This window comes from Momordica charantia, assembly GCF_013281855.1.
Source record: "Momordica charantia cultivar OHB3-1 chromosome 1 unlocalized genomic scaffold, Mcharantia_2.0 BLBB01000001.1, whole genome shotgun sequence".
In the NCBI taxonomy this organism is placed as follows: domain Eukaryota; kingdom Viridiplantae; phylum Streptophyta; class Magnoliopsida; order Cucurbitales; family Cucurbitaceae; genus Momordica; species Momordica charantia.
In genome coordinates, this window is record NW_028275157.1 from 13976317 (window position 1) to 13988376 (window position 12060).

The 12060-nt window shown below is 32.4% G+C and overlaps 2 protein-coding genes across 2 annotated transcripts; both read right to left on the reverse strand.

Moving 5' to 3' along the window:
* Positions 1-141: 141 nt before the first annotated feature.
* On the reverse strand, positions 142-2271 carry TBL3 (trichome birefringence-like protein (DUF828)). The gene is made up of 6 exons (XM_022295850.2): positions 1947-2271; positions 1457-1694; positions 1194-1365; positions 907-1106; positions 662-820; positions 142-559 (listed from the first exon to the last, which is right to left on the reverse strand). Exons 1-6 carry the CDS (start codon positions 2107-2109, stop codon positions 226-228), a joined length of 1266 nt encoding a protein of 421 aa, XP_022151542.2. The 5' UTR covers positions 2110-2271; the 3' UTR covers positions 142-225.
* A 4465-nt stretch (positions 2272-6736) lies between these two features.
* On the reverse strand, positions 6737-9536 carry LOC111019470 (trihelix transcription factor GT-3a-like). Its single transcript, XM_022295864.2, has 2 exons — positions 9019-9536; positions 6737-7568 (listed from the first exon to the last, which is right to left on the reverse strand). The coding sequence occupies exons 1-2, from the start codon at positions 9313-9315 to the stop codon at positions 7014-7016; spliced, it is 852 nt and encodes a 283-aa protein (XP_022151556.1). The 5' UTR covers positions 9316-9536; the 3' UTR covers positions 6737-7013.
* Between the last annotated feature and the right edge of the window lie 2524 nt (positions 9537-12060).

Sequence of the window (12060 nt, forward strand, 5' to 3'; positions counted from 1 at the left end):
AATAATTTACCTACTCACCCATATCCCAAAATTAATTATTTTTCCACGAAATATCTTCGAGTAAAACTCTCCAAGTGAGAGAAAAAGACAACCTATGCAGAGTTCACGCACTCCATACTAAACAATGGGAGGAAAAAGAAATTGAAAAATAATTTCATGAATATAGATTGAAGCCATTTTTTGAGCGCACAAACTTTTGTGTTTGTGTTTGTTTTGAGTTTATTGCTACAAATGGGCGAAAAGAATTTGATTCCAAGTGTCGGGGACGCCGGGGAGGCACCAGTGGATGCAGTCGGCGTGGTGGAGAGGGTCGGCCTTCTGCTCCGCCGTCAGCAGCTTCCCGCCGGTCTCCGTGAAGATGGACGAGTGGGCGTCGATTCTGTAGTCCGAAAGCTGCGTTATGTTTATGAACCTCACCGGAACTTTCATTTTCCCCACTATTTTCCCCACCACGCTCATTATTCCCTTGTCCGAACCGCTCCCCCAGAATTTCCTCTTCCTTATCGGCTTTGTTTCGTTGAAGCACTTGCTCCCCTTCACCCTCCCCCAATCCATGCTCCTAAACAAACCATTACCCCAAACCAAATTCAAATTATATTTCATTTTTTCTTATATCATGCAATAACAGAAAAATAAAGATCGGAACCGAACCGAACCGAACCTCGTGTGGGTGGGAGACATCGTTGTAAAGAAGACACGTGTCTTGTTCGGATTGACGTTCGAATCCACCCAATTCGCCCAAGTCTTCAATCCTATTGTATAAGCAATTGGCGTGTCCAATTCTTCGTATCCTTCTTCTCCGTTCTCGAACGATCCCCATCTGTACACACATTACTTTCTATAAAAATTAATTTGTTACTCTTTAAATTATGATGCGTGGATATTCGAAAGAGGGGAAAAACTTACAGGGTTTTAATCTTGGCGCTACTCATCCACCAGACGTAGGTATTGAAGACAAGAATATCGACATTGGTCCAATGTTTGGAATGGTTGGCAACTGAGTCCACTCTCAGTATTCTTTGCCTCGGATCTCCAATTATGGGATTGTCCGAATTCGAATGCACCAGAAATGGGGCCCAGTAAAACTCGATCGTCGCATCGTATTCCTAAAATATGGAGACAACTTATTAAACACAAAATTGAAAGTACAGCAAATCAGCAGAAGAGAAGATATGATTCCGAACAAGTTGTACCTTAGCGGTAAAAACAGAGAGAAATCGGCCTCTCTTGAGAGACTTTTTATCCTCTGGAATCATCCACTCTACCATACAAACAAACGACTGCCACTGCCCACGCTGCAGCGAATCCCCGACGAACATCAGCCTCTTTCCTCTCAACTTTTTCAGCGCAGTCTCTGCATTAAATCTGTATCCAAACAACCCAAATGCAGTACCCCATCAAATCAAAACCCAATCTAACTTCTCTGTTCCGTTTAATCTCAGCTAAACTTTCAAACCTCGGCAACGCGCAATCGTCCGGCTGCCACTCCCAGTGCCGGTAATCGGAATCCACCCGCCCGTTCTTCACGCACGACACTTGCCGGTCCAGATACGGGCACGACCGGTCCGTGTACAACGGCTTTATCGACCGGTTGAAAACCCACTTACCGTTCACCACGCTGCATTCCTCCGGCTCGAACTCGAACCGGTCGTCCGTCAGCGGGTCCCTCCACCGCTCCTCAGCCGCCTTCTCCCCTGCCATCCAACAACACCCACGAAGTTAGTTTTAATTTGGTTTTTATGATTTTAAAAGTTTTAGTTTTTGGTTGTATTGAAACTAAATTAAAACTTTTAAAGCTACCTCAATCAAAATTTAAAATTTAAAGGAGAAGGACTGGACAAATTAAAAAGGAAAGAAAGTCAAAATTTTTACAATAAAAGTACCTATATTAAAAAAGTCATAATATAAAAATTTCTGTCGCTGCTCTTAACGATAGTAAAACATACTTGGTTTGGAGGGGGCAGTTTTGCGAGGGCATGACTTGAGTCGAAAAATGGTGATGTGCTCGGTGTAGAAGAGAGCGAGGAAGGCGAAGGCGCAGAGGACTGTGGCGAGAAACGTGAGGTGGGGCTTGAGGCGGGCGGCCGGAGAAGGCGCCGACAAACTCATTGGAGGAGGAGGAAGAAGCAGAGAAAGAAAGAAAAAGAGTAGGTTATAGCTACAGGGTGAGGAGAATGGAGAAATGAGGAGGTTATTTTAGGAGAAATTGAGGTAATATTTTATGGGTTTTGGAGTAGAAGTGAAGCTAAAGGAAAGTGTGTGGTTGGCTTTGAGTTTTATTACCTTGTTTATTGTGGAGGTTAAGGGGGGTGTGGTGGGTGGGTTGAGAGGCTAATGTCTTAAGCTTCTTCTAATCACTTCATTTTTCTTTTCTCTCCTCTCTCTCTTAGGCAGATTCAGAATCTCTTCATTTTGGTGAAAAAATAAATTTGAGGTCAATTTGTGAATCTGTTGTTTTCATATATTATTATCATTATTATATTTCCGCAGTGGAGTGGACTCACCAAAGACACTAACATCCATTCTTCCAAAGAAAAAAGACAAACATACACCACATATATGAATATTTCTTTTTGGATCAGTAAAGTTACTAATTTTGGAATTTTTTTCAGAAATGGTTATTTGGTTCCTGGTAGAAAATAGTAGTGCATTGGTATATTCATGAAAAGATTCTAGAATATGAAGATGAAATGTCTATTGAAGAGGATTTTTGAGAAATTATCTATCAAACAAAAAGGGGTCAATTTCAGGAAAAAAAAAACATGAATTAATTGTTCGGTTTTGTTAGTTTTAATCCTCTACCACTCACAGTCACATGTAGTGATTTTAATTTTTCATGCTTGTGTAATCATAAACTCTCCTTATTATCAACAAAACCAATCTAATTTAGCGGTAGTTGATATATATCTCTAATCAAGAAGTTGTGAGTTCGATTTCCCAACCCACATGTTGTACTAAAAAAAACTTCTTATTATCCAGGATATTAATGAAAATGATTGAAAATGTGTTAATAATTAATTTTTAATACCAATACGAATATAGCTCAATGGAAACACACATATTTTCATGGTTTGATTCTCACTCTACATTTGTTGAATTAAAAAAAATTCTGATAACTTAAAATTGTCAGTTTAATAATAATTTAATATGACACTAAAATGAAAGAGATCTACAATTTGGAATCGCATATATAATCTTCCTTTTATATTACAATCAATTACTTTGTAGATCAACACTAATATCCGTGCGTCAATATGGGGATATCCTACTCATTTCTGGATCGGAGGTTTGATTCCTTGTCCCTAAATTTGATTATATACTAAAAGAACATCAATATCCACTCCACAAATTTTGGTGATCTAGTAGTAGTAAAGAGAGAAAAAATCTATTTGGACCATTTTTCACTTTACAAAATTATTATATATTGGTCTCCAACCTCTAAATTTTAGTATCAAAACTTGAATGGAAACTTATAGCGGTTGGTTTGAAACTTTAACACATTGCCCATTGTACGTACGTGACTACATCACATAGATGAATAAAGTATATATGAAATATCATATTTCTATTAAGTTTTAAAAGTTTCAATTTAGTCTCTACAATTTGAATTTGGTTTCAATTTAATCATGCTTTCATAATTGTAACTATATTTACAATTTTTTTTTTCATTTGGCAGTTTTTAATTGAATAACTATGTTAGTTGACTATATTATAGTTTATATAGAAAATAAATGGTTTTTTTTCTGCATAACTATGTTAGTTGATTATATTATAGTTTATATAGAAAATAAATGGTTTTTTTTTGCTCGGTAAAACACAATTTCTAGACAACTTATCAAGTTTAACCAAACCATAAGAAATCAAATTGAAACTAAACTCAAATCATACCTATCAAATCGAAACCTTAAAGCCATAGAAACTAAACTAAACTAAATCATAGATCAAACTGAAACTTTGCGGAAACCATATGAATCAAATTTGTAATGGAAGCGAACTAAAATGATTATCTAAAAGTTGAGAAAGAAAAATGAGTTTGAAGAGAAATAATTGGAAGAATGGAAGGAAGGTGTGAAATTGAAATTAAAAGAGAATAAGGTAGTGAATTGGTAACGCAGCATTGTATTGTGAGAAACATTAAGCAATACGCAAACCCTATGATTTCCCAACAAAAAGCAATGATTGTCCAAAACAAAAGCCAATAATTTTGCATTTTCATTTTCATTGAGGCCCCACGTCGAACACCTTGTGCTCATTCTCGACATGGACCAATCACCCCACGCAACTCCTCAACATTATTTCTAACCCTCAACCAATCCCCTTCTCAACCTTGAAACTCAAGCTTTTTCTTTTTCTTCTTCTTCAGAATCTGAAAACGCCACCTCTGCAGATCACACAAATCCGAATCCACAGTGGAATCGAATCCTTCAGTTTTAGGAGCTATCAAAGTTGATTTGCATTTAGTTGAAAGAGCGCCGCCGCGGCATTTTATACCCACTTTCGGCTTTCCAAGCCAAGAGTTTTGTAAACATTAAACACCTCCCAACTTTATCCAAATTTTAAATTAAGAAAATCACAATTTTACTTTCTCAACACTCCCTCTGAATTGTTTAATAGATTTTGAAATTTTCAATTTTATCTCTAAAATATAGATAAAAAGTGTCTCTGTCTTTACAGATTAGAGATAAAAAATATGGAATAAGTTAGAAATTTATTGGACACAGAATTAAAAGAAGTTCAAGAATATATTAGATTTAAGTAAACTTGTAATTGTTTGTTTGTTTTTTTCTTTTGTGTTGTGTGTGTGTGTAATTTAACCAAAACTTTTTACTTTGTGATGGCAATGGCCTCTCGCCGTGGGAGGGACTCTCTTAATCTCGACGAAACTAATGGGCTTGTAGGGCCTAATGTGGGCTTCTTTGGATGGGCTTCCAACCCATTATGAGAGTGTAAAATTAAAGAAATTAGAGATCTAACTTCAAAATTGTTAAATTGTAAAAAGTAGGTTAAATATATTTTTTTAATTTTTTCCCCCCAAAAGAACTACCATTCAAATAAGAGGATGAATATTTTAACGTAGGCTTTTTAAGAATAGTTATTAATGTCTTCACTGATTAAATTATCCAAAGAATAATAAAAGCATGTTGATTTTACGGACTCGCTTCATCCAAGAATTATCTAATTGTTCTTTGGGTTAAACACTATGTGTTTGAACATGAAACCTCAAGGTAGGTAGTACTTCCAAAGTCCAAGTGTTCGCCGTTGCACCATCCACAGGGGGCAACAATTTCACTTCTATTATTTTTAATTAATATCGAATCACATAAATTGTTAATTTACGTTATTTTCTCCCACGTACTAATAACCTACTAATACTTATACATTCAATTTTAAAATTCTAATTAAAGGTAAGAGGTTCAAATATACATAATTCCCCTATTGAACTTGAAAAAAAAGTTAATTGTTTAAGTCTGCCCCGACAAAAATCAACATAGAATGGAGAGGACAATCCTGATATTGTGTTGGAAAAGTAAACTTTATTGGATTGGAAAGGGCAAAGAGTGAACGTGATACGATGAAAATTTAATTACGTTTGGACAGAACATAACTAAGAACGAGCTATTCTATTTAGATTAATACTTTTGCTTACTAATAAAAAAAATACGGTTTTTTTTAGATATAACAAATATATATTATTTCCTGCTCCCACCCTCTCCTCACTAAACAATAGAATTTGATTTTGATGCTTCGACAGTTTTTTGTTCAAAGGCCTATGGTATGAAATGAGACAAAATTACTAATTTTGATTTGCTACACTCAAATACGTTGGAATAGCTACTACTATAAAATTAGTTTCAATATGTAGGCTAACTATTAATATAAAGCAAGAAGAAAATGATGGTAAATATTTTGAATTTCATAGTGTTTTGTTTGGATAGTTATAACAAATTAAATCTCTCTTACACCTCAAAACTAAAATTATTAAGTTGAGCTCAATTATATTTTCAATGCTTATTCTCTGACACTAGTGCAAAGCCCATTTAAGAAAAATATATCATTTCATGTGTTGAAATTTCTCAGTATATCTTATAGAATTATAATCTTTTTGAATTGTCAGTAAGTGGTTATCAAATGATAAGGTACAAAGATCTCCTACCTTGATATCATGATAAATCATCGGTCGACTGATCAAAAGTTTAAGCTAATGAATTATGGTAAATTTAAATTATTTATCAACGTTTTAACAATAAAAAAAAAGAACAAAAGAAAGAAAGAAGAAGCCAGCAAAATGTCTTAGGTATGAAAAGAACGAGGATGAAACTAAAGTTTATTTAAATATTTGATCCTGTGACTTTATTTTCATATTCTTTTTATTTTTTCAAAAGGACTAACAAAAAAAATTCAAGAAAAAAAAGTCACATAATTTATTTATTTATTTTAAATTCGGAAAAAAAAAGTTGTTTGTCAAATGCTAATTTTATTACGATCTAACTCTCAATGATTGAGATTAAAAAAAAAAAAAGTTCTAATCTAGAAAAACGTAAATACTCTTATTGCTTAAGTGATTCCTATATCGTAAGTAATTGTTCTTTTTGTTCCTACTATAAACTAAAGTATTCATAAATAGCCTTAAAAACCATACATTATATATCAATCAATCTACTAGGTTTATGTTCATATCACCAATATTTTTATTAAAAACAAAATTCATATATCAATCAATTAAATTAAACAAATATACTCTAATAAAATTAACATGTCAAAATTTTGAAATTGATTAATAATGATTATTTCAACCCACAAAATTCAAATTTAGTTTGACATGTGCAAACTTGATAGCTCAACTAATTAAGACATATAATCATCAACCAATAGAAATTCGAATTCACACCCTCAACCTATTCTTAAATTAACCTTCTTTATGGTTAATTAATCCCTCAAGAGAAGTTAAATATAATTTTAAAATTAATATGTTGATATGAGAGGTTGAACGAGATACCTTTAACCTGATTAAATTATCTTACGAGCCTGTTGAACAAAGCTGAGATCAATGCATCTCTGTTCTGAGCCCTAGCTTCCTCTCTCTCTCTTCTCTCGTCCTCTTTCTCTCTCCAAATCATCTCCATCATCATCCTCTCTCTCTCTAGGGCTTCCATATTCATCCTCCATTCCATCTCCTTCAACCTTCTCTCCTCATCTCTAACCCTAAATGCTTCCCTCCATTGCCTCTCCATTTCCATCTCTCTCTTCACAAAAATCTTCAATATTTCCTTCAAATTACTACTCTCCTCATCCTTCGCTCTCCTCCATTTCTCGCCATTCTTTATCGTCCTTTTCGTCGTTCTTGTTGAGGTGAATGCTTTGTCTTCGTCGTCTTTGCCTTCTTCGCCACCATCGTCATTTGGATCTTCGCTGGAGAATTGCTCGGTGGCTTTCCTTTTGGAGCCTCTTGATTGATCTTCGGCTTCGATCCACCAGTTTCTCTGCATCCTTGCGGCGAAAATGGCGTGGAGGTCGTTGTAGAATGGAAATTGTTGCTTTGGAGCTTTGGGATCCATGGTTTCACAACCCTGTAGTAAAGAGAAGGTAGAAAAAGAGAGATGAAAATTATGTGTAGGATAACGTTTTTTAATTTATTTTTTATATTTTCGTTCAAAGAATTTTTTGTAGGAATGGAAATTGAATCATAAGAATGAAAAAGAGAGATGGAAATTCTGTGTATTGATAACGTTTTCTATTCTTTTCTTTTTTTTCTTTTTTTTGTTCAAAAAATGGTAGGAATGAGAATTGAATCATGGCTTCAAAAAAATAAAATAAATTAAATTAATAGGGAGCTGATCTTTGATTGATTTTATTCAATAATTTTTTTCTTTTGTTAGTATTTAGCAACTATATAGTTAAATTTATCAAAAAAAAAAACTATATAGTTGTTATGGTTATTATATAAGAATAGGAATAAATGACTTAATTAATAGTTTTAAATAATTGCTGAATGTCATTTATTTCATGTTTCAAATCATTATTAAATAGAATTCAATAATTATTGGGATGAATTCGTTAATACGCAATATCAAATGATTAACGTACATCAAATTATCAATCTACAGTAGTTTGATTTATTTATGTACTTGATTTTTAATTAAAAAAATGATTATTTAGTTAACAAGTAACTCGTACACTTTCACATTAAAAAAACCCGTACACTTCCTTGGAAAAACAAAATATATTTGGTGGAATATTTAATTTGAATTAGGATTGAATATTATTGGATGCTGATCAACCTATAAAATAAACTAAATGTAATTAATTGTTTATGCAATTTGTAACACCATATCTTATTGTTTCTTTTTTTTCCTTGGGTATAATAAATGAGATAGGAAGATTTGAATTCATAACCACTCAATTAGGAACAAGTGTATATTTCTAATGTTTAGGATTTTGTTAATTTTGTTTTTAATTTTATGGTTCTAAAATTAAGATAATATATAACCATTTCTTTTATATTATTCTTTTTTCCAATACTTTCAGAGCCAACCTGAGTATCTGAGTTTGGTTAAGGAATCAAATTCGAATTTTCACACCTCAAATTCAAAAAGGAAAAAAAAAACAAAATTCAGATTTTAAAGAACTATCACCTTTTATAATCAATGTTTGTCATTTTCTATTTTCATAAATCAATTTTAGAAAGCTTTTTTTCAAAGAGGTGAAAAATTTACTAATAAAATTATAAAATATATAAGAAAACGAGAAATGGTTATTGCATCTACTTTTTTTATTCAGTTGTTAAATTAAACATATAATCTTTAGGAAATAAAAGATATTAAGTTTTTTGTTCTTCAAATTTTGGTTTAAGATTTAAAAACTACTTAAAAAAACAAACAAACACAAATCTGGTTAAAAAAAACTACCGAAGAAAAACAAAATCGTAAAAGAATCGAATATTTTTAACAAATAGCGATTATGGAATGAGCATGAGAAACCCTAAAAATCAGAAACGATCATGTAAATCGAATCCTTTACCTTATAACGAGTGACGAGATTTTTCCACTTGCACTTACACTGCTCGTCGCTCCGATTGAAGCCTCTGGCCTTCATTCTTCCGGCGACGGAAATCCAAAGCAGCCGATTGTGTTTAATTTCGGAGAAACTTCTGTCCAGCTCCGCTCTGATCCAAAGCAGCTCCTTCGTCTCCTCCACGCTCCACGGCGGGAACCGCCCCTCCGCCGCCTCCGCATTACCGCCGATTCGCTGAAGCCGACGAAGAGGAGGAAGAAGTCGATGATCGCGATCGTGATCGTAATCGTAATTATCTTCCATATCGCGATCGCGGAAGGATTCGTTCGGATTCGGTTGGATCTCGGAGTTTTGAAGAGAGGAAAGATTTGGTACGTCAATTAATCGGTGTGAGTTGTAGCTGGTATTTTGCTTAATTTGTGTATGAAAGCGAAAAAAGATTCGCGAGAGAGAGAGAGGTGATTTTGTTTTTGGCTAAGGATGGAGCGGTCAGATTTCAGAAAGCGCTTTTTTCCTTTTTCTTTTTTAATTTTCATGTGAAACAGAGAGTCGAGCTCGTTCCGTGGTGTGGCAGTATCGTGTTTATCCTTTCACGCGATATTATAATTATTCTCTCTCTCTTATCTCGTCGACCTGTCGTCACGCTTAACAGAAAATTTTAACGGGTCGGGTCGGGTCTCATTTATTAATTTATTGTTATTTCTTTAACACTTGAAATAAATGGAGATGAGGGATGACATTAACCATTCAAAATAGCCTGTTTTTAAAATGGGCCGAATAACTTTTATTACCAAGGATCTTATTGATTTTTTTAATTTGAGAATTCTACTCTTTTTTATCTCGTCGACCAAAATTTCATGCATGCTATTATTCTATTTGATAATTTGTTGATGATCTTAAATTAGTAAATTTTTTAAATATTTTTTGGTAATATAGTATATTGTAATCAATGAGAGTGGAGGCGAGTTTGTTAATCTTGTAAACTAAATACATAATTTTTAAATGCCAAAAAAAAACAAAAAAAGGTCTAAATTTTGTTAAGGTTATATATAATTTTTACCCATCATAGACATAAATCTAGTCTTGATACAACCTTAACTCAAGAGTCTCTGAAAGTAGTTCTGGATTTTAACTCCATGTTGTACTAAAATTATTAAACCAAATATACATTTAAAATGATTATTCATGTGGACCGACAACTAACTAAGATTGTATATAAATAGAATAATAATTTTTTTTCTCTGTCTGATTGTAATGATGAGCAATTCATGAATTCAACTGCGTCAACATTTTTCCACGATTCTTTGATTAGAACAAGGATTAATTAAATTTGAATATATGACTTTTATATTGAAACAATAGGTTAATTAGTGGCTTGCATAAAATCTGCCCAACTACTGAGGACTTCGTTTGAGAGTTTTTAGGACCTTTAGGAATATTTCAATTGATTGAATATTATACTGTTTTTTTTTTCTTTTTTACAAAGGATTAATCTTTATTAGGGTTTAAATCCTCCAGCTGTCTCTAAATATATGTTTATAAAAGAAAAATGTAAACCATAAATATAAATCCACCATACTCTTCTAAAAGTACAGATATTTACAACAATTTTCCAAACCTCAAAAACTAATGTATTTTATCTTTTTTTTCTTTTTCCTTTGTACTTACTTGAAGGAGTGAATTTTTATTTTAAATTTTTTTCATAAAAAAAGACTAAAAAATGGTTTTGATCTCAATCAAGGAGTTATTTGCAACTTTCAAGTTCATAAGCTTGAAGAAGAAACAACTATATTTGTTTTTTTTAAAACAAATGTTAACTATGAGGAGTAAAAAAGGAAAAAAACATAAATAAAATAAAACAACCAAGTTTACCAAACATATTATTGTTAAAAATTTACTATTGAAAAATAGAAATAATTTTTAAAACAATTCCTTACATTATGTGCACGTGGGCACGTGGTAGCAAAGTGTTGGAGCCCGGCCCGTTATTCAACTCGTTTCTGCTAAGCAAATGTTGGATCCAAGGCCCATTGTACATAAGAACCTCGGCCCGAACAAATTATAGGAGCCTAGGCCCAAATATGGCAAAGAATGAGAAAACGTCATTCTTAGTATCATATTTACGAAGTGATTAATTAAGAATTTAACCTGACTTTAATTTTTTCTGCCAACATGAACCTAGCTCCTAGCTCACGAAAAATGACATCTACTCTTCTTTAAGATTGGATACTCAAATACCTCTATCTTCAATTTGTTTTATTAAATAAAACATAGGACCTTTTCCCTCCTAATTTGATTAAATTATGTTTATCTTATGAAAAAAATATATAAATAAGATATATATTATTTATAGCATTTCTTTTTTTAATCTAATAAATATGAAGATGAGAGACTGAACTTCCGACCTAACGAAGTAGCAAGAATGTCTTAACCACTATTTTATCTTTCTCATGGGACTTATAACCTATAGCCTTTCTTTAAGCATATATATGGAAGCATCTTTAAATAGAAATGTTAGCGAAATTTCAAAGTGTTGGAAAAATCTTAGAAATAAAATATTTAAAAAGTGTTGCAAAAATAGATCGTATAGTCTTTGTTTAATAACAATTTTTTAATGTTAAGCTTATTTAATATCTATTACTTGATTCTTCCAAAAAAATGCTTTGAAATCTTAGCCAAATTTAAGGGAAAAAAATACAAAAATTTAAGACAAATTTGATAATTAATAAATTTACTTTAATTTTTTTTCTTTCAATAAAATGGTTGGAGATTCGAATTTTCAAATTTATAGAGATAAATAATGAGATAATACTTTCCTACTGATTGCAATTAGGAGAAAGGAACGCGTAGAGAGGAGAGAGAAGATCTATTTTTTTTCTCAAAAAATAAATATATGTAAGATTTTGTGGCGAGCACAATGTCGGTAGCTAGTGGTAAACTGTAAGTATCATTTTAAATTAATGTCTTAATCCATTAAATTAGGCTTATATCCTCTAATTTAGTGGTAAGTAAATTATAATATATAATTCATTTTAGTTTCTCAAAAAA

Coding starts and splice junctions, on each gene's coding strand:
- TBL3 (XM_022295850.2), bottom strand. CDS start 2,109: ATGAGTTTGTCGGCGCCTTCTCCGGCCGCCCGCCTCAAGCCCCACCTC. Junction 1,695..1,946: donor AACTGCCCCCTCCAAACCAA/GTATGTTTTACT, acceptor GTTGGATGGCAG/GGGAGAAGGCGGCTGAGGAG. Junction 1,107..1,193: donor TCTCTGTTTTTACCGCTAAG/GTACAACTTGTT, acceptor TCCATATTTTAG/GAATACGATGCGACGATCGA.
- LOC111019470 (XM_022295864.2), bottom strand. CDS start 9,315: ATGGAAGATAATTACGATTACGATCACGATCGCGATCATCGACTTCTT. Junction 7,569..9,018: donor ATCTCGTCACTCGTTATAAG/GTAAAGGATTCG, acceptor TCTTTACTACAG/GGTTGTGAAACCATGGATCC.